At 32.4% G+C, this 23,044-nt stretch overlaps 1 protein-coding gene and 1 non-coding gene across 3 annotated transcripts in view; both read right to left on the reverse strand.

Annotated features, from left to right (window-relative positions):
- LOC129951246 (TNF receptor-associated factor 4) overlaps positions 1–23,044 on the reverse strand; it is a 69,618-nt gene that overhangs the window by 11,113 nt on the left and 35,461 nt on the right. The window contains exon 1 of one of the 2 annotated variants that reach the window (XM_056063326.1): positions 14,077–14,593. The exons of the other annotated variant lie outside the window; for it this stretch is intronic. Within the exon in view, the coding sequence (XP_055919301.1) occupies positions 14,077–14,310 (234 nt within the window). The 5' untranslated portion in view covers positions 14,311–14,593. Of the gene's footprint in view, positions 1–14,076; positions 14,594–23,044 lie in introns of those variants that run through there. 2 annotated transcript variants of the gene reach the window in all.
- On the reverse strand, positions 21,872–21,943 carry Trnad-guc (transfer RNA aspartic acid (anticodon GUC)). The gene has a single exon. It is a non-coding gene; the product is annotated as a tRNA-Asp (tRNA).

The raw sequence follows: 23,044 nt of genomic DNA on the forward strand, positions 1-23,044 counted from the left end.
AAAAAAATAATGATTTAAATGTACTTTGTTTTTTTTTTGAAGCAAAAAACGCCCTCAATAAGGGTCGCATTTTTTCTTTAAATGGCGCCCAACGTTGGACTGTGAATAGGTTTAAATCATGAAGTAAAAGTTGAATAGCTACAGTTTTAAGGTTTTAAATTTATCGATAGAAGTTCAAGAATATTATTTTGTTTTCTTAAGGCCAAAAAACAACAATGTGTATTTAGAAAATTGGGAAAATTGAAAGCTGAAACAATAATGATCTTTGTATACAGGGTTTAAGAAGCAAAATCCGTCATCAATAATGGTGGAATATTATTTTTTTCCTTAAATGGCGCCCAATGTGGGACTGCGAATATGTTTAAAACATATAGAAAGAGGTGAATAGTTAATATTTTTTGAGGTTTAGAGTTTATCAATGGTAGTTTAGAAATATTATTAAACGATTTTGAGGTTGGAAAAACAACATTAGTTATATAAAAAGTAGAATTGTAAAAATTGAGAAAGTGAAAGTGTCAAGATTCTCATGTAAAAAGATGTGACTTTATAAAAATAAAAACAAAACAAAACAAAACAAACATTAGAAATCTTTTCCTCAAAGACCTCCTTAGTACGGAAAATGAGAGATGAGGTTTTATTTCTCATAATGATACATAGAGACACACATTTTTCAGTGTTCTTTTCCATTAATGATTACGTGTTATGTTTGAGTTGCCACCAATTTGTGGAAGCAATAAATTCAGTCCTTTGCGCTAAACAAAAACAATAAACATAAAAACCAACTGAATGTGGGTTTTATAGTGCGATAGAAAAGCTTCAGATCAGCAAAAACATAAACGAAGAAGAAGCCATTGCACCCACGGGAGTATCATACCATTTATAAAAAATATCAAGCTCTTTTCATTGTAACTATGATGATGTGTCTAATATCATAGCTCTGTTCTTTTTTTCCCTTTTTTGTTCTACTCGTATATACAGTTTCTATGTAATTAAAAGTCATGACAATTTGAACGTGACACACATCAGTAATGTGTCAATGCAACAATTGCAACAAAAGATAGAAAAAAAAAACAAAAACAAAACACAAGGAATGTGTCCATGTCCAATAAAATCCATGTCCAATGTGAACACATCATTGGAGCGAGTATCATAGTGGTTTATCAAAATTTCTTGGATTGAATCTTAATTGATCGGATTGTTGGGTGAATCGATTTGTGTTGTTGTATATGGATACATATGTGGCTAGACAACAAACGCACCGGAAGCATGTCATGAGAAATGATAAGTTTTGAACAGTTAGGTGGCAGATTGGAATGCAATTTACTGAATATGGTGACTTGATGGACAGATTAGAAAACGGATGGAAAAAAGATGCAAGAGAAAACAAAAAGATGAGAAAACGGAAAAAATGGATTTTATAGCGGAATATATTAATTAACGCACTTTAATTTTTAACTTTTTTTTATCTGATAGGAAATTTAGTGAAATCTTTTGGCTTTTCACATTTGGTTTTAATTATCTTATGGCAATTGAATGCTTCTAACATTTCTTTTTGTTAAAAAAAATTCAATTTGAAGTAGAAATAGAGAAAAAAATAGAAAAAGTCTCACATTGGGCGCCATTTTGAAGAATCATGAAAGATTTTTCTCATGTGTCTCATACATTTTGCCAATCTACATATCAAGTCTGGGTAAATTATTGCTGCACATAAAACTAATATAGCAAACAAAAAACTAAAAAGGAAAGCTTCACATTGGGCGCCAAATATCTGGTCCATCTTAAATTATATTAATTTTAACGTTTTTCACCAATTTGGGTACCAGTTGTAGTGGATTTTCTGCTTCACAACTTTTAAGTGGAACAGTTATGAAGCTATAAGACCTTAGGATGAATGAGTAAAATTGCTCTATGTTGGGCGCCATTTTTTATTTTGTGTCAATGACTTTCTCGAAATAAATCAGCAGCATTGTTGTTTTTTGTTTTGAAGAAGTGAACTTGAAAAAAACACAGCCCATCTACGTGTACAGAACATTAACTTATAGTTTCACGGTTCCACGTCGGGCGCCAGTTAACGTTTTCTTTTGTTTTAACTTAAAAAACAATGTTCAAAATTAAAATAATTGGCTGCTAACGTTTGAAAATATATGTAAATTCATCAATATAAGGCAATAAACACTTGACTTAATTTATTCTCCTCGAAAATCGAAATGTTTCGAGATCATTTCAATTGCTTTTTGATGTTTTTGTGATCCTTTTTCTTTTATGTTTACGTAGTGTTATGTCATGTAAATCCACCCTGATTTTTGACTTTAAAGTCTAACTGCGGCATATTCTTTGAGTGAAGACCTCACGATCCACTTGAAAACCACTTGAAAAACCAGGACTTGCTTCTTTACAGGAATGTTGACAGAAATACAATAATAAACCAAACCCCTTTCGATTGGAATGAATATAGATAGACAAAGTAATCTATCTTTTAACCACATACGTACATTCTCTTATATTTTTATTTTGTTGGCGCATTCCGTTTAGTTAGTTATTGTTTGACGGAAACAGAAACATTAACAACAACAGTTCGTTCGTCGCCATGCCATCACTCCAGCACAGGCCGTTGCACAGTGCAATGCGCATGGAATACAAAACGATCAAATAACCATGTGTGGACGTTTTTAATGTCTCGTCTTTTAACCTAAACCTGGTGGTTTAAGCATAACACATTGGAGGAAGCATTACAAGAAAAAATAATACAACAAAATGAAATCTTACGACGACCGACGTAGAAACTAAGAAAACGACAAAGTCAAAGACTACGATGATCAAACAAGCGACGACGACGGGAGTTATTACGTAAACACCAAAGACCATCAGAGTTAGGAGTGGTTTTCTACCTTTATTCGTATGAAATGGACACGTACTGATTTTCAAACCGAACAACGAAGAAAATCTAACGAAATAGCGAAGCAAGAAAAAAAAGCAATGAAAAGAAAAAGATGAGGAAATATCCATCCCACATTCCACAGTTTTCTGCAAGTACAAGATCCGCGGTCTTTCAAACCAGATCACCTTCCAAGGATGCCGAAGTTGATGCTGAAGCTGAATCCCAATATAATACACCACCACGTCATTATCAAGAAAAACTGGTCACGATCCATCGATTAGGCACACAGCACAGTACTAAATAATCCATATATACAGAAAGGAAAAAGCGAAGCAACATTACGGATTGTTGATGCAACACTTCTGCAAAGAGATTGCAAAACTTACATAAACGAGATAGATTTTTAAGTGCAAAATTGCCCAAGGGTCAACAGGATGGGCCTCTAGTATACACACATTTTATGAAAGCCTCATTCTTCCCCCAAGAAAGAACTACTGATCAAATTAGTCATAAAATGGATGCAAGGAAATTCCATGCCAATATGCCAAAGGCTTAATTTAATGTTGCCAAAACCAAAGCAACAAAACGAAAAAACAGAAGAATTCATATTTTTATTTCTTCATTAAATTGATCCATATAAGAAAGATGAAGAAGAGGGACCATAATGTAAGAAAACTGATGGCGGAAGCCAAACACATGGTGTGTCTTGCTGCGTGGGAATATGGCCAGCATCCTGTTGAAATAAAAGACTGACAAAAAAAAACTAAAACGAAAATGTGAACAACATGAACATGTTTTCGGATCAAGTTTTTCCTTTTAAGAAAATTTTATATCAAAAGAGGTTTATCCCTTCTTTGTTTTTGTTTTTCCTACATAAAACTTGTTGATGACAATTTCCGGAAGGATGCTTTAGTTTAGCTTATATACTCGATAAAAGGAAAGTGCATTCACAGATGTGTGGACTTTGATCTAGAAATAGCTATACCTTCGTTTCGATATTAAAAAAATATGTGTTTACACATCTTGTAAACTTGCACCATGAGATTATAAATTTTATGTTCTAGAAAAAATGTATATATGGCTCTGTTGTGGTTGGTATGGTTGCGTATAACATGCCATGGGATTATTTGAAGCTATAGAATGTCATCTGTCATATATCTGTCATGTGTGGTTTATATGAGAATTTGTTTCTATTCATTTTTTCTTTCTTTAAAAATTCATAGAAATACTTTGTGTGAATTTAAGGGAGGAACAAATTATGCAATGTTGTTAATTGATTTGAAATGATGATGTATTGAAAAAAAATGTATTTGACAGAAAAACTGTAGCAACTGTCATCTGTCACATTTGAACTAATTTTTACATTATCATCAGTATTTTAAAATTATTCACTTGATTCTAAGCTGCAAACATATGTCGTGATATATTTTTAATGATACAATAAGAAGTTCGGATAAATAAGCAAAAGTATTCCACGTTGGGCGCCATGTTTTATATGTTGGGTCTCTTTTTTAGATTAATGAAATAGTAGTTGAAACATTTTCCATTTTTCGTTTTAAAAAAGAATTGGAATACGAATACAATCAACAAAATTCTGTGTATACGTGGCACGGAAATTAAACAAGGGTTCCAAATAGGGTGCCAGTTAATCTTTTTTTTTAAGTGACATCTTGAGTAGTTTCAAAATTGAAATAATGAGTTGCAAATATTCGAAAATGTAGAACATTTATCTATAAATTAGGCTAATTCACTTTACTTCACTTGCTCTCCCCCAAAAGTTTTTTGTACTTTTTCAAAATGTTCGCAAATCGTTGTGTTATGTTAATCCACTCTGAATTGTTACTTTTATTGTATTTATTACTGTCGGATTGACTTAAAAAACTAGGACTTGTCTCTACTTAACTTGAATAAATAATTTCTCTTAATTTATAAACGTTAAGCCCTAAGCTTTGAAGAAATGTCAAAATTGGGCGTAGGAGGTGTTCACATTTGGCTTTTTTTTTGGGTTATTTAATTTGAAGTCTCATAATTGTATGTTTTTCTCACTTGATAATTATAAATAATTAAGAAGACATTTATAGATTTACAAGCAATGAGTTTACAATGTGTCAAAATAAATTATCCCATAAGAGTTTAGTGTAAACACAGCCTTAAGACTTGAAGTGAATAATACAATCTCTCTCAAAAGTAGCTTTTTGTTGACAAACCAGACAAAACTTGGAATTTTGTAAAGTATTTTTCCTCCTTTTTATTTGCACATGTTAAACCATGACTTTGAGAAACTATTGAGAGTTTCAAGTCAAACATTTATTGCTGCTCTCTCCTCGTTGTCTCATTTTCTATTTCTTACAGATTTGGGAAATTCTCTTAAAAATTCTTTTTCAAAATGAAATCGTATCAAATAACTTCCCAAAAAAACCCAATTTCCAGTTTCTTCTTTTTCCTTAATATCTCTCATAAAAAGCCTTCAAAATTTTTCTTAAATGATCTTCTAATCCTCTATCCGAATCTCTTCTCTGCTCCTCTGCAATCTTTAATTTTTCAACGCAAATACAATCCAAAAAACACAATTTAAACAATTCAGGCCTAACAACTGTCACCTGTGGCACTCCATATATTTTGTAACAGAACACGAAATACTTCACAACTCGAATCGAGATATCTTCAAATGTTTCTTCGCACGATATTCACATTGCAACATGTCACATTCATATGCTCTATACAGACTCTGAGTGCAATACTTTGAAGACATCTCTATCTAACTATCCATATCTTCATATCTATGCTACTAAAAATCGCTTAACTGAAACAGAAATCACACATAAAAACCTGCTCCAAAAATCTAGGTGCGCCCTCTTTCAATTATAAATTAAATTAAAAAAAGGAGATATAGATACATTTGTACAGTATATATCACTTACACATAAAATTTATATATTTACAAAAATAATATCAAATATCTATTGCATCCATACATAACATGAATTATACGACTTCTTCAATTACGTCTGCTTATATTTTGCTTATTCTTAAGAAATTCTCCCATAACCATCATCCACAGAGCACAAAAGTATGACCAGGTAAAATAAATCCGCAAATTTTTCATTCCAGCTCGTCGTCGTTTTGTTGTCAGGTTTTTTCAAGCCCCAGCACTAGCAGCAGCTGTATTGCCACTCGTAATCGTACTCGTACCTGTATCAATAAAAATTTGTCTGAGTCCAAAGCAAGCGCAGCGCAATGCGAGGCTTCACCTGCACAGTTAATTCTTCCATCATCACGGGCTGTACGGGCTCTATGGCCGGCTAAAGTGTATTCATGTTCAGACATGAACAGAAATGCTAAAAGCCAACATCAGCCAGCTTCAACTTCAAGTCAAGCTAAGCTAAGCAATACTCACTATCCAGCTCAAGCAAGTTCAAAATGAATCGTATAAATTCCCACAATCCAGCTTAATAAAAGATACAAATAACGAAAAGTATATATAACCTCTACGAGCTGTGTATCTTTTACCCCTTAGTCACTTGCGCGAAAGATACTTTGGGTCTATAGCTGCGTATCTATAGACGTTTCTAGCTTAGCTTAGCTATAGATACGAATAAGAGTGTCGAGAGTACCTGTGCTATGGCAATCTGGGTAAAGAGTTTCTCAGGCCAAAAAGTAAAGTACATTCATATAGTCAACTTTTCAACTATGGATATGGAGGGTTATACTAGATATAACTGCTTTACGTGCTGGCTTGCAGCAGAAGCAGATGCCGGTTTTTTATTATTTGTATCTTTGTATCTTTTTTTTGTTGTTGTTCAAAATATCTCCTTTTCTGTGCTGTGCAAACTAAAGACCGAACGAGTTCAGAATCATAATAATCGACGACAACGACGATGATGAAGACCAAAAAGAAATACAAAACCCAAACAGCCTTGCCTCACCTTGCTCTTTGACTGACTGTGTATTCATAGCGTTCGCAGCGTGCAAATGAGGTAAAGATACAACAACAACAACAGCAACAACTTATGTACAAAAGAGACAAATACCTGTAATCAGCTGCTGAACTAAATATGGCCAAAACAGGTCGCGTATAGCTCTGAAGAAAGACTGAAGAAAGAGTGTACCCTACGTTATGTGAAGATCTTTAGGCTTTATTATTTTCCATGAGAGTATCTTTTCAATAAAGAAAACATCAGCTGTTCGATTGTGTATTTCATCATTTTCAATCAAATAAAAGATACATAGGATTTTTCGACTGATGAGTAATAGATAATTTCAAGCTGAGTTTTGGTTTTAAATTTGGGCTACTTTATGTTCCACCCACCTGATTAAATATTTACACAAAACGAATTGTCTGACACTTCTCAAACAACAGTAAAAGAATGTCACATATTTGAATAGGTCTCAGGTAGAATTTCCCCTTGGAATAAAGAAATTCCAATGGAAAACCAATAGGTACCGGTATTAGGCCAATACTTTTTTGTTTATGGAAATAATCTTCAAACAAACACAAAAAGAAACGGATAAGGATTTGCAGAAATGAAAGATGTTCCCTATAAAAATTGGTGTGGGAATTTATTGGGATTTATTAAATTCTTTGTGTTCTTTATTTGATTTTGGCAAAAAGGAACAAAAAAAAAGAACAAAAATTCAAATTCAAATTTCACACGATAAAGATGAAGAAATAACAAATAACAATGAATGAATGAGGATAAAGATGATTTGGGGTTTAGCTTATTTTTTTTTTGAGCTGCTTGAAATTGAAATAGTTTCTTTTGTTGGATTTTTTTGTTTTGCTGTCATTTCGAACTTAAATGCTAATTATTCTGAAGAAGGGAGTTTTGGTAGGTAACTTTATTTAACTAAGTAAAGTGTAAAGACTTTTTATTTTTGACATGAACATGTTAAGTGATAATGCTAACCATGAGTTCAATTTTATATGCGTGATGGAATGGAATGGCTTGAAATGTGCGTGTGTAAGTTCTTGGAAGGTTTAAACGATCGATCTAATAAGAGTGTTTAGTTAAGTAGGTTTTTCAATTTGAAAGTTTTTAATTGTATTCTATATTTCCATGGGAACTAGGGTAAGTATACGATGGAAATAAGTGCACTCTGTAATTTTTGTTTGATGACGTGAGGGAAATCTTTCATAGAAGACCTCACAATCGTATGTCCCTAACAATAAAATGAGGGATAGAGCTTGATATTAATTATCGAGTTTTAAGAGAGAGTGTAAGGTCTTGAAACACTGACGAGATGTCAATTTTAGAAAAGAAATACAAAATTGAAAAACTTCAGACGTCAGCGCCATTTGTTTTTGGAAAGCGAATAACTTTAGGGTCCGTTTCAATTTAGTATTTCAATGGCTCCATTCAGCCATCAAAAATAAAAAAGTGGGCTTAAAATGAAGATCGAGAAAAGCGAAACTTTATCCCTACAAATATCTCCATTCAACAAAAAGTTGAGCATAGAATTTTTCTACAATTTTATGGCTAAATCACAAACACGCTTCAACTTCGGCTTCGTCTGCGTTACAGTGGGCCTGCTTCGAGGTTGCTTTGAATGACATTTCTATTATTTCATCCCTCCAAAGAGCTAATATTTTATTTGCTGACATTTTTTTACAGCTGTTCAGCTGTCAGACAAACCTAATGTTTAGATAATTGAACTAGAGCTTCCGTCTGGAGTCACATTACGCTCTTTGTCTTACGTTTGTCAAACGAAACGTGAATTGAATTCCTATGCCTGAACTCGTAAACGTCAGATGAAGCCGAAGCTAAAGCGTGTTTGTGATTCAGCCATTTATCTCTGTTGAAGTTAAACAGATAAATAAATAATGTTTTCCTTAGTACTCCTGAAACACTGTGGAGAAGTCAGAACTAAAAAAAGGAAATTCGACTAACGTGATACACTTATAGGCCAAAAATTGCTAAACGTCAAATTAGTCTACTCCCAACAAACAGCCCCAATTATGTTTAGAAAGAGAAAACATGATATTTTTGTTTTACGCTTAAGGGTGTGTTTAGAGTATGTCGATTAGTCAGTTGAGCAAACAGAAATAAAAAAGATTTAAGCTTAGCGGGATGATAGTGAAAAGCATTTTTAATTTCTACACAAACTTTGAAGTTGGAGAGATAAATAATGAAGGTCTTTTTTATATGCTCTTAGATTATGCAATCTGTCAAAATTTGAAGTTGACACTTTTGTGTGCCTGTTTGGTAACTTGAATTTTAATGTCAAATTTCACAAATTTGCACCTGAATTTGTACTTTGTGGAGAAAAACTGAAGACAATCTGCGTAAGTAGCAAAGGCAATTCAAATTGAGAGTTGAAATGAAAAATGATATTCTTTAATACATCTGCGAAGGTAATCATTTGTTTTTGATCAGGAAACGAAAGCCACTCCTAATTTCCTTCGAATTAAAATATTCACATCTTAATTAACATAAGGGCTATTCGTATACCTCCATAATTTAAGTTCCAGATTTCTTAAACAAAAAACCCTTTTTTTATGGAATAAATCACTTTAGTTTAGTTATTTAGTATTGTAGAGTATTTATTTTGTGGTAGGTTAAACTATTTAACATATTATATTTTCATATTGAATTATTCATAGTGCCTACCAGCCTGCCTGCTTACTCGTAGCTATCCACGCGATTAGCAAAGACACAATCATAAACTCCAGACAAAATATTCAGATTATTAAATTAAGATAATCCCACAAAGGTCATGGGAAAGCGAGTTAAATAAAACTGAAAATTTTCTTCTATATCATAATCCGGTTCTTAAATCAAAAAGACAAAAATAATAAATATCATTCTTAAAAATTTTACCTGAAGTTCTCTTAACATGATTTTCTTTTGTTTTTGTTTTTAAATCTCTTAACTTTTTTTTTCTACATTTAAAATTAAGTTTGTTTTGTTTTTCTAGTAATTAATGGCTTACTTTGAATTGATTTATGTTAAATAATAACGAAATGAATTCTCAAAGCTCACAGCTCATTGGTAATATAAAATAATTGCTGATTGGGATCAACTTGAATAATTAATTTTTGCTGTTTTTTTTCTGTTGTTGTGTTAATTTGAATCAACAAGTGTGACTGCTAAGTGGCAGCAGGGCATAAGACTAGACGCCATATTAAAATCCATTTGACGTTTTGCAATTTCATGAAATCTGTCTCTTTCTGTCAAAACGGTTAATTTTAATCTTATGGATCTTTCATTAACATTTTTGTCTTATTTTCTTTGTTTGCTCATTTGGAAATAAATTCCAATTTAAAAATGGAAATCCAAAATTTTGTAAGTGACCAAAATTTACAAAAAAAAGTAAAACTAGTAATCTTTCAAAAGGCCTTTTAAGGGGCCCCCTCTTGAGTTGTGTGATTATTTATCGATCAGACCCGATTAAATGCACATTTTTTATTCCTTCTCTTTTTCTCCTCAACAGAAAAAAAAACATTTATTTGACTATGATTATAATCAAGAAGAAGAAAACGTCAAATACATTTTTTTTGAAATTTTATAAGTGGGCGATTCTTTATTCACCCCAATCTGAAATGCATAAATGTTTATAGCAAGTTGTGTACCTAGAGATAGCATTTTCTTGCCTTCTTCTTTTTCTTTAAGAATAATTTATTTATCTGTGGTATTTTTGAATTCGAGTGTTATTTATTTAGTTTCGATATTTATTTTTTTTTTCAAGCGATAACAAAATATATATAGATTACATCGTACAAATTTATTTATTTTGAAATTAGAATTGGGAATTCCATTCCAATGCGAAGGGATTAGGTATAAAAAAGTCTAAAAATATTTATATTTTTTTTCTTGTTTGGTAAATAAATAAGAAGTACTTCAGAGTGCTTCTGAAGATAAAACTAATAAATTTGTGGGAATCATAAGATAAGACTTTCAAGAAGATTGGAAGAGTTCATTTTGAGGAAGGGATGATGTTTAGGGAGTGTAAGGAACTTGAAACTTTAAATCCGTAACGCTCATAATTTCAATGAGAAGTTTCAAGACGTTCTGTCAAAATCTTAATTTCAATATGAACTTTAAACTCATGTCTATTTTTCTCTTAAAACGTCAAAATTGTCAGTTTGGTGAACTGACATTAGTCATTTTAATGTATACAAAATAAACTCAAATTTTCTTGTATTTTTCAATTCTCCACATCGTTGTGTCAGTTCTTCCAAGTGTCAACTGTCAAAATTGACAGTAACAACGTTTTTGAAGGGGAAGTTTATGCCAGCCATTTGGGTGTCAAAATTATATCTAGTTCTGAACAAATTATGGACTGGATGACATGAAGCTCTAGGCTTCAAGTAATATTTTAGATAAAATGTCAAAATCAAGCTTGTTAAAATCATCTGTCAGCTTTTAAAATTTCATTTTCATTAGCCATATTTTTTCTTAGTTTACTCGTTAAGAAAAATGTTTTCAAGTCAAAGTTCATGATCATGATTGTGAAATTGAAAATTAGAGTGTTATGGGTTCTAAAATGGAAAAGTAAATACTGAAATTTTAGACCTTCCAATTGGCTAGCTGTCATAAAGAGTTATATGAGTTTTGGTGACACTTTGATGATGATCACTTTTAAATTTTAAAGGACTGGATAGGTGACGGACGAGTTGGATAGCTAAATTGAGGTAACTGTCAAAAAATGAAATCATCTTTCAGCTGTTCACAAAAGGCAAACTAAAATTTAGATGTACAGGTTTCAAATAATTACAATAATTTACTGAATTGTTTTACCACAAAATTATAAACAATTTAAATCAATCAGACTATCTCAATATTGTAGAATAAGCTAATCTGTCAGATAACCACGGGTAAGTTCATTAATGTAAAAATGCAGCAGTAATGCAAGATTTGCGTTTATAAATGTAAGTACACTGCATTACTGTAACTCTGTTCAAAAAAACTGTCTGACAGCTGAAATGCGATCAAAACTGCAATCATTTTAGTTCTGTTGCCGTTCTGCAGAAAAATGTCAGAACAAGATGAGTACGAAAAATAATTGAATTTTTGGCAAAAAATAAAATGATTTGTTATTAATAAGTTGAAATATAATATTTATACTTCATAGAAATGATTGAATGAATGAATTTGTTCCTTTAAAAGCATTTAAAATAAGTCCTAATAAAACATTTTTATTGGACATTTTGAATGAATTTTGTTAAGATACTAAAAAACCAAAACCCGCGTAACTCAAAGAAAAAACTTAATTATTTCTGTCATACTTTTTTATAGGCGCCTAATTTGATGACATTTATGAACTGGGTTTTTATATTGTATATCTGCTACATTCTTGCAGTATTTTTTCTGTTCATAAACGCATTGCATGATTTTTATCGGTATGGCTTGTGCATTTTTGAACTAAGCCCACATATACCACAAATTCTTCGTTGGTTTTGGATTTAATTGTTGAAAACCAGCTGTTTTGGATCAGCTGTTCTCTAACACTTTAAAGTCGTAATAAAAGGAACGCATCCAATTTGTGGAACATTCATTGAAACTTGACATTCAGTTTTAATTTCCATCGTTTGACAATTTATCTATACATATATTCAGTACTAAAATGCGGTTGAACGTACCCAACGATAAATTAAACGTCAAATTCTTTAAATACAATAAAACTAAGTTTTGCTACGACACCCTAAAAGTTATTTTTGAATTTTCATGATAAGAAGTCTATTATCTCCCCTCGCATATTTTCTTTTTAATAATAATTTAGGTCAAACGAGCTCCCCATTCCAAATAATTTCCATGTCACTTATCTGTCTTTGACAAATATTTATATAAATAATTTAAGCTAATGAAATTGATCGATAAATTATGGAGGATATAAATATTTGAACTGCATGCCAATATGTGGAATTTAATCAAAGTTCATTCGAATTCTTTTTGTAAAGCTTTTTATTTAGATAAGGTATGATAAAATTAGATATACCTTTTCCTTTCAAATCCATAAAAAATGATAACTTTGTAGTTCATTCATACATTCCTTAAAAATGAGATAGGAATGGACATAAATTTACAGGAAATGTAACTTTATTTCGAACAGAAATTGATTTATTTTATTCTATATCGATTTTCTATACGATTTTTTCGAACTCGAATCCGATTTATTGTCTGTCATATTTAATGTCAAATGTTTTTATAGCAAGACGATTATAGTTTGATTTGTTAGAAATCTAGGTTCAAACTTCTTAGAAAGAATATACAAATTAAAATAAAAGAGGTATACAAAAACACACCTTCTTTGATTTGAATCAAAATATGTATAGATAATTAAGTAGTTTTCTAATCAATGATTATTAATAATAAAAATCACTTTATTATTTTTTTCTATAATTCCTTTGTTTATTTTTTTTTTAATTTTATTCCCAAAAATCATAATTCAAGCTCAATAATTCCAGACTTCGTTTATTTTTTCATTTATATTTACATTTAAAAACCTTTCTATTAACTTTACTATAAAAATTCAAATGTTTTGCTAATTTTCGCAATATTAAGAAGTTATTCATTTATTCATTCATTATAAATTCAGATAGAAATCATATGAAAATAGAAAAAAAGAAAAAGTGAGAAGAAATTTGTATCTTGTCTATGTTTTTACCTAGTTCTGTCTTTGTAACATAGTAAATGCTTTAAACTTGATTTTCGGTGTATTGCTTCTTCTTTAACGGTTTATCTCGCACAACGGCATCTGACTCATGAATGAAAGTTAACAATATTTTCTTCTTATAGACCAAAAGAAAGAGATTGTTTTTTTTCATAAACATAGAATAACATCTTCAATTCTTCTTCGAACTATAAAACATCGAAAAAAGTGTGTATAGAATTCTTCTTCTAGCATCATGCAAAACTGGTAAGTAAGTGCTCCATATTCTTTGACAATGAAAACAAATGTGTTAAATTGCAATTCTATGTCTGAAGAGTTCTGACAGTTCAAAGTAAGTCACAGTTCACAGATTTTTTAATCGTTTTTTTTTTTTGACATGACCATGACTTTTCAAACTTGACAGCGAAACTAATTACTCTTGTAGGTCATCATTTAAAATGAATAGTTCACCAGTTTAAGCACCGTCTACACTTTTCTGGCAATTTCAAAAAACAACAACTTTGTACCTATCACGGTTGGGAGAGTACGATTTCGAGTACCAATATGATTTATAAATAAATTATAAGTAAGTAGACTTAGGTACTTACAATTTGTGTTAATTCCGTAATTGGTTTATTATGATGATTTGTTGGCGGTGGTGAGGGAGATGATGATGATGACGATGTTGAATTTGTGAGTTTATTATTCCTTGGGGGTGTTGGCGGTGGCACCGGGCTCACCTGGTTTAAATTTGTGCCGCTGCAATCTTTCGAATTGCGATTTGGCGAGAGACGTGAGGGAAAACTAAGAGTTTTGGTCCACTGTGCAAGACTTCGAACCATTTTGTAACTATTTAAGTTTGTCACTTGGATACAAAATATTTATTTTTTTCTTTTATTCAAAATTCAGTTTCACTTTTCAAAAAAAAAAACTTCACTTGAGTCGTTTCTAATTGGTATCTTTTTCGAAACACAAGTTCACTTAAATTTAATTTTGTTTGTGAAATAAATTTTATCACGATCGTGTTTCACAATATGAAATAAAAACAATGAATTCCGAACGATTGGTAGGTAAGTATATCTAGAGACACAACCAACTTAAATGACTGACGAAAAGCAACTGATTTCTAAACCTAACAGAAGTCCAAGTCAAGTCTCGCTCTCGAGTACGAAAGTCTGTTCGTTGTATTTTTGCTGGCAGTGTACTGTTGCGGTAGCGGTGGTGGTGGTGGCGCAAGAACGGCTGCAAAGTCTGTTGATTGAATGAGTTTGAAAGAAGAATTGAAATTGAAACCAAGTGACAGAGACAGACGCCCACTGCAGATGACAGAATTATGATAGGAAAGAGGGAGAAAAGCCAATTTTTATCATTTTTCTTCTTTCGTCTATTCGTTCAATTTTGAAAGTCGATATATTTCAACTTCTTGTAAATACGAGGAAGCAAGCTGCAGAATGCAGGCTGCAATTTGCTCTGCACACATAATTCCTCTTCTTCTTCTTTGTTTTATTTTTCTACCGTTGTTGGTTGTTCGTATTTTTGGTGTTGGAGTTAATTGAAATGTGTGATATTTCTTCATACTCACCTCTCTATCATAAACCAAGCAAAGGAAAGAGAGGGAGAGCTGAACAAAATTGGCAGATGTGCAGCATTTTTAACACACAAAGCAAGAAGAAGAAGGACAAAAATGCATGCAATTGGCTTTGGATTTCCTTTTCTCTTGTTTCTTTTTCATGTAAGCCTGCAGTTGGATTTTTTTTTTATTATTACTCTTTTGCTTTTAACTATTTGTCCGTTCGAAACCATCCACCCTCTTCTTATTTAGATTGTTATGATTATGATTGTGAGTTATTGTTGTTGTTTTGTGTTTGAAATTTACTTCCCCTTTTCTTTTGTTGATCAGTCGCTTATTGTTTTTTTTTTGCTGTTACTGTTCGATTTGATATCGGTATCGGTTTTTCTTTTTTGATGTCGTGTGCGTTATAGCAAAATTAAAAAAATAACAGCAGCTTCAACTTTGTTGCGGGTGAATTGTTTTGTTCCCCGTTCGTTCTCTTTTATGCAGACCTACCGTCACCTTAAGGTAAGACCGTTCAGATGGTGAAATTAGCATAAATAGGTAATGACATATTTGTTTGACAAAATTATGGTCAGATAAGAAACCGATTGGTGCAATCGGGGGATAAAAGTGCGGAGGCTCAATCAAAATATGCAATAGGAAGTATGTACATTATTCCTAGAATGGGTGTCCCGAAAGAATTTGAATTTGCTTCCATTTACTGAATTGACTGTTAACAGTTAATACAGAAAAAAATTGACAGCTGTCAGTTCAAACTGTGGTCGATAAAGCTTCAAGATTTTTGAAATATCTTGTTTGTTTGGCAAAAGTGGTGATCAGTTAGACTCTTTTAAGGTGGCTAATTTTAAGGTGATACAATTTGAATTTATTCTTTTCTCATTCATTTAAAAAAGGGAGACTTGGATGCCAGCCACACTGAAAACTTTCCATCCGTGCCCGTCAGTCGATTTTTATAAAAGTCTAACAAAATATAAACTACAATATTTTGTGTAGGATCAAAACGTCAAAGTCAATTTGTTCTTGTTCATTGTTCTCATAATGCTTGAATTACGTGTTTCGTAAAAAAGTTGTCAGTTAAATTTTCTAAAAAATTAACAAAAAGTAAGCAACAATATTTTACATGTGATGACATAAGTTCGATTTTAATAATTGTTTTTGTTTTCGACATTTTTAATCGAAAACCAATTTTTAACTTTACATAGGAAGTTATTGTAATGGATCCGATTTGTCAAATTGAAAATTTTGACATTTCTTGACGTTTCAAAGTCCCTAGAGTTGAAATAAAAGATTTTTAGAAAGATTTCTGTGCGTGCGTGTGTACGTACGTTCGCGACGTTTTTTTCGTTGTCCATAGCTCAAGAACCAGAAGAGATATCGACTTCAAACAAATTTTGCTATACAGATAAAAAGGCAGAAAGATGCAGAAAGGGCTCTCAAGAAAATTGCGTGGGTGAAAAAAAGGTGAAAATTTTGGTTAACCCTTAATATCTTACGAACCAAACATACTAGAGACTTGAATTAAATTGTATATAATATATTGTAACGTGATATCAAAGAAGTATATTAACGGTTTTTTTTTATAAATCAAAAAAACTAAAAAAAAAATATGTGACCTCGAAAATTTTACGACTTAAATATGATTTCATCTTCAAAACAATTTTGTGCAACAAAGAATAATGTTTTTGACATCTGATTAAATTTTGAGAAAAATCGAATTGACAGCTTTTTTTTATAAAAAATAAAAATCTAAAAAAACATTACTCAAAGTTGGTAAAAATTGAATATCGATTCAAATATCTTTTCAAAACCTTGAAAATTAGGCTTCAAACTTATTTTATTTTATAAGAAATATTGTTTTCAACATTTCGAAAAATTTTGAGAAAAATCGAATTGACAGTTTTTTGACAAAAAATAAAAAAAACAACAAAAAAATTAATAAAAGTTGGTAAAGTTGGTCCAGCTAATTTTATTTTACAAGTAATATTGTTTTCAATATTGGGAAACAATTTGAAAAAAATTGAATTGACAGCTTTTCTACAAAAAATAAAAACATAAACAAAACATTTATAAAATATTGTCTTCAAACTCTTTTTATTTCACAGAAAATATTGTTTTCGATATTCAGTAGTTTTTTAAATTAAAATCCAACAGTCCGGTTTTTTTATAAGAAAATAAAATCTACAAAAAGTATTAAAAAAATAATTTGGTAAAAATTGATATTCGGTTCTTGATATCTCTCAAATTAATTTCATTCACCCAATTTGTAAAAATTTAATAAATGCTACTTTTTGAACCCAACATGAAAACCTTCAAAATTTTAGGCAAGACAAATCGACAAACGGGATGAAAAGTTATCAGTGTGGTTCGCATCCCAGACTCTTTTTATCAATTTTGTCTAACAACTTTTAACGATTTTTCTAAACAAATTATTTTTCGTTAACAACAAAATTTGCTGCTAACGTCATTTGAACAGAGCATCTGTTTTTGCAAATTTTGACAGTATTTTGTGTAAATTCTTATTTTTATACGGAAAACTTTGACATTTGGATATTTTTCAAAATTTAAGTAAATATTAAGAACAATAATTTTTAGATGAAGTCTTTGATCTTGATCAAATTGATTGATCTTTAATTTTTGACAATTCGTTGCATAAACTGACATCTCTCTACAAATATTTCATAACGATTCTAATGACATTGGAACACCGAGAAATGTCAAAATTATCAATTGCACCAATCGGATCGATTACAATAACTTCCTTTTTTTGGCACATAGGGGGCCTAACTTTATATATTGGCTTAAGATTAAATTTAAATATGTGGTGTTCTAAAAAAAAATTCGGTTGACTTGGTTTTCCACGGGGTGTTCCTCGGGGTGTTCCTTCCTGGTTGTCATTAGTTGGATTTGTTGATTAGTTAGAGGGTTGTTAGCATGTTTAGCCACGTTGGTGGGCTGACACGAGGTCAGCGTAGAATGCAACGGCATCTTCGTTGTTGTCTTGGATTATGTTATCATCCATAATGTCCATGACGCTGAGCTACCTGGGCTCTGGCAATCGCTGTTGAGTTGTCATCCTTCTTATTAGTTGGTTCGGGTGGCTTGATGAGTTACCTACTTGTTTTTTAGCCAAGAGTAGTAGGTAGTTGTCCAATGTATTTATTCTCGCTTCAGAATATTTTCTGTCATTTTTGAAGTGTTTTTGATGCTCCCTCTCAAAGACAAGCTCAGTTCAGATTCTTAGGATCTTTCTTTTAATGGCCGTTTTGGAGATGGTGTACCAAACGGGAAAGCTGTATTCAATGACTGGTCTTAGCAGTTGTTTGTACATCAGGATCTTGGTCTGTTGACTTAGTCCATTGTTCTTCTTCATTAATGGATGGACACGATGAAAGGCCCAGCTGGCATTTCCTATAAGAACTTTCTGGGCATGCGGGTTAAACTTTAACAGCTCGTGGAAATAAACTCCGAGGTACTGGACAGTCCTCTTGGCTAAAAGTGACGATCCATCTGGGAGTTTAAACTTTAAGTTTCTGCATATTGTCGCTTTTTGAGAACCACTACGGACGACAGTTGACGGCCTTCTGAAGCAGATGAGTTCCGACTTTGCTGCGTTGATTTTAATACCCCATTTATGGTAGAAATCAAAGAGACGGTGAATGTGAGCTTCTACTTTCTTCACGGCTATATGTGGTGACATTGAGGAGCAGTAGGTCAAACAATCATCGGCGTATAAAAGGTTCTTGCAGTTGACGGGGGTAGGTTGATCAGATGCCAGGATGCTGTATAGAAACGGGCCGAGCTTCGATCCTTCGGCAACTCCAGCCCTGATAATCTTCATTGACGATGAGCATTCCTCCAACTGTACATACAATTTTATGGAAGAGAGAAAAGAAAAGCCCAGCATGTAAAGTTAATGGATGAGGCCTTCAATCCAAACGCTATCAAATACTTTCTCAACGTCCAGAAGGCATCCAAAGGTGTCACGATGGCTATTAAGAGCTGAGGTGATGTCGTGTTGAAACTTCATTAAAGGATGCAGCGTCGAGTGATTTTCCCGAAAACCAAACTGCATGTCAGGAATTATTCTTTTTTAACAGCAGAATTTTTCAGTTTCCTTAATATAAGTTCCTCAAGGAGTTTGCTGATGTTGCTCAGGAGAAATACGGGTCTGCAGTTAGAAATGTACTTCCAATCTACTTTCTTGGGAATTGCCACGATCTTAGCAGTTTTTTATTTTTGGGGAAAATAGTCGTTGTTGAAGAAGATTGTCAGGAAAACAAACACTGCTTGCGGGAGCCCCTTCAGGATGAAGTTTGAAACCTCATACGGCCCTGTTGACTTCTTTGGTTTGCAGTGGTCTATCGTTTTACTCCAATCCAAATACATATGTAATATGAAGTGAATTTTTCTTACAAGAAGTGTCCCGAAAGACTTGAATTTGCTTCTGTTTACTGAGTAGACTGTCGGTAACCCTAAATAAAGAAAAAATTGACAGCTGTCAGTAAACACATATTTCCTCTGTAGTGCTCAAGTATGGGTTGTCCATTGGGTTAGTTTCATTGAACACACTTCTTTCTGAATTGGGAGTCAGAGCTTGTTGGATGGACTCTTCCATTTCGTTGGGGGTAAAGTTGCATTCGAAGTGATTGGCAAAGACTTCCACTTTGTCAACCAACGATGTAATCTCAGTGATGTTGTCCATCATGACCTCCGGTAGTAGTTTATTTCTTCCTATGAAGGCATCTGGTACGGGTTTTATTTCTCGCAATCTCCTCTTGAGAGGTTTGTCATTGTGGTGTTGAATAGAGTTCCGGAAAATGATGTTAACGCATTCGAGTTCGTTTTTTACTGTCTGGTATTCCCGATTCACTGTGTTGAGTTCTCTCTAGTGAATTCTCTGTAGCCTTTTCCTCAACCTTTGTCGGTGCGAATATAACTTTTGTACAAATTCTAGAAGATGTTGGTACCTATCTGTGGCTGTCATGGGCACCTTTACAATAACTTCCTATAGGAAGTTAAAAAACAAAAATGTCAAATAGGAGCAAGATAGAGGGCGTTTACATAATTTATGGTTTCTAAAGTTTGACAAATGTCAAACATGGTTTACATACCATTTGCAGTGCAAATAAAACACTTAATTTAAGGAAGACCGTATCATTTTAAAATGATGATGTTCTTATTGTTAACATCTGTAAGAAAAAACTTGGGTTTTACAATCAAATAATAATTTCTTTCTTCGGACTCATAACTTTGGCAACCGATTGATCCTTGAAAGAAGAAAAGAAAACTGAATTAAAAAACGCTGCACAAATCTAATTTTGAAATGAATCGCTATAAGAAATTGGTTATATAATAAATAGCCCTGCTGTAATCTTTATTGTGTAGTATTTCTGAACATACCCACAAACAAATCCTCGCCCTCTAGGGTGAAATAACCCTTTAAAGAAACTTACATTTGTCTATGTGAATATCCTATTAAATTCCTACAGAACGCTTATTCGAAGGTCAGATCACTCATTTACTGTAAACTTTGCTTAAGGCCAATGTCACAGTAGTTACATTGTGCATTTTTCAAAATCGAGAGCATCAAAGTGACCCCTATTTGGCAGCTGAAGAAAAACATAAATGATTCCGATTTCGCAGATGGACAACCACACTCCGCCATTGGAACGCGTCAATTTTTACTCACTAAGAAATTACCGAAGGTATAAATCTAAAGAATGGTTAACTTCCTACCTCCATTATTGTCAAATTGTTATTAATTTATCGGATTTCATTTTCAACCCGTAATCAAAAAACAGCTGTTCTATATAAAAGTAGGTTAAATTGTGGTTGATGGTTCCGTCTTCTTTTGAATCCATTATGGCATCCATAGATCTCAACAAAGTAATGACATTTAGTACTGTTTGTGTGCTTTATTATTTGAACCAATTTTTGTTTAGATAATTTTCAGGTAGTTGGAGCTATTTCCAATTTCGATTTGTTCTACTTACAATCATTGATTTCGCACACGACCATTTATTAGGTATGAGTGTCAGAGTGCCAGCTATGGAATTGTTTTGTTTCCTCTTAGGTATGTCCCCTACCTGGTTTTTGGATTTAGTTCAAGTGAGACAAAGAAATCGAGTTCAAATTTATCATCTGCTTACCGTTATTTTTTTCTTATGTCAAATTATCTACAGCACACGAAGGCACGAAAAAGATGAAAAAAATATGTGGGCATATTGAAAGGGGAATCCACAAAATAATAAAACAAGATGTAGAAATTCAAAGATGTCCGAATCTTCAAAGTCACAAAGAAGAAGACAGAAAACAGTGCATCTGTCACACTTTTTCTTCTGTTGAGATTTTCTTAAACCAGAAACCTTTTGCGAAGATGTTACAAAAACTCAAATATTTTATTTTTCTGTTTGGTTATTTAACCTTGACAAGGCCGTTGGCGGATGAACTTCTTTTATTTCGAATTTGAATTCCCCCACGCTTTCGTATGTTTTTTCGTTTTTTCGTTTTCTCTTTTTATCTTTTATGCTCCTACATCCTACACACATGTTCTTTTTTTTTATTTATTGCATTTCATTGTGGACTTTTTGGGGAATTATGTAGGTCTCCCTCATATTTTAGTTGTTATGAACTTTCAGATTAGTTGGTCTCAATTTTGCAAGTTAAGTATTTCACATTAATAAACTTTATGGTAATTTTAAACAGTTATAAAGCGGTCATTTTAATGAGAACACATTTTGGATTTTTCTTTGTTTTATTTTTTAGATAGCTTTTGTATGCAGTTGACTGTGTTCTTATAGGAAATATAAAATGTTGAAAAATAAAATCTCCCCGACGGGGAATTGAACCCCGGTCTCCCGCGTGACAGGCGGGGATACTGACCACTATACTATCGAGGATATGAATAAAAAGCTTCAGGCATTTTTTCTCGAGTTTTCAAAGCTATTTTTAGAAATATTGTTCATTGTTCTATCGTGTAAATCTCTTTTGTTGTTCACTTACCTTCGACTGTCATCTTTGAACATAAAACCTATATGCTACTGTCATCGAGGAGATTCTTCGGTGGCGGCACCTAGTGTCTGCGATAACATTAGCTCATGCAGACTTAACCTTTTGTAAATAAAATCTCCAACAACACATTACGGCTACGACTTACGTTAAAAAATTGCTCAGTGATAGTATTTAAGGGTTTATGTAAAAAGCTATCATCTGTCAAGTTTAAATTTTTAAGGGTGATCAATCACTTTACTGCACAAATGACACATACGGAAAGTTTAACAAAAATTCAATTAATTTTCGGGATTTACAGGACATCAGAACTGACCAATAAGATTTACATCAATTTCCATCAGTTAACAATTTTCATTATCTGATTTTGTAATATTCATTTTATTCTCCAAATATTGGTAGATGGCCCTTATACCTGCAGAAGCATTTGGATTGTGTTTTGACACTTCAGGAAGGTGCCCATAACCTACCACAGATATGCGTTGTCAATTTTTTTTACATAAAAAGAACGTTAAACGTCAAAATTTGATAACTAGATAAGAAAATGATTCATTGATTGAACAGCACAACAATAATCCTCTATAAGACCATTAATAACAAATGTTTCCCTCATAAACTTCTAATTTGACCTTTGACATACGATAGGTATTATAATTACATGTCTACAAGATAAAATTTTAATGCATTTCGATCCTAAATTCCAATTAAGGTTTTCATTTTGTTATAAAGCCTCAGAACTTCCTTGCAAGATGACAATGATGGCACTGTTCGAGTATTATAGAGGTAGGTAAGAACTTATTAATCTTCGTCATCTTTTTTTTTTTTAAACACTCGCGTCGCGCCAACCTTGTTGAGGAATTGAGTATTATCTTTGACAGCTTGAGCTGTCAGACAACCTTCAGAACAGAACACTCCAACTCCAGATACATAGAAGAATTAGAAAAGACTTGTTTTATATTTTCTTTAATTGTTTTTTCCATTTTTATAAAGCG

The sequence above is a fragment of the Eupeodes corollae genome, chromosome 3 (assembly GCF_945859685.1).
Source record: "Eupeodes corollae chromosome 3, idEupCoro1.1, whole genome shotgun sequence".
NCBI classification, from domain to species: domain Eukaryota; kingdom Metazoa; phylum Arthropoda; class Insecta; order Diptera; family Syrphidae; genus Eupeodes; species Eupeodes corollae.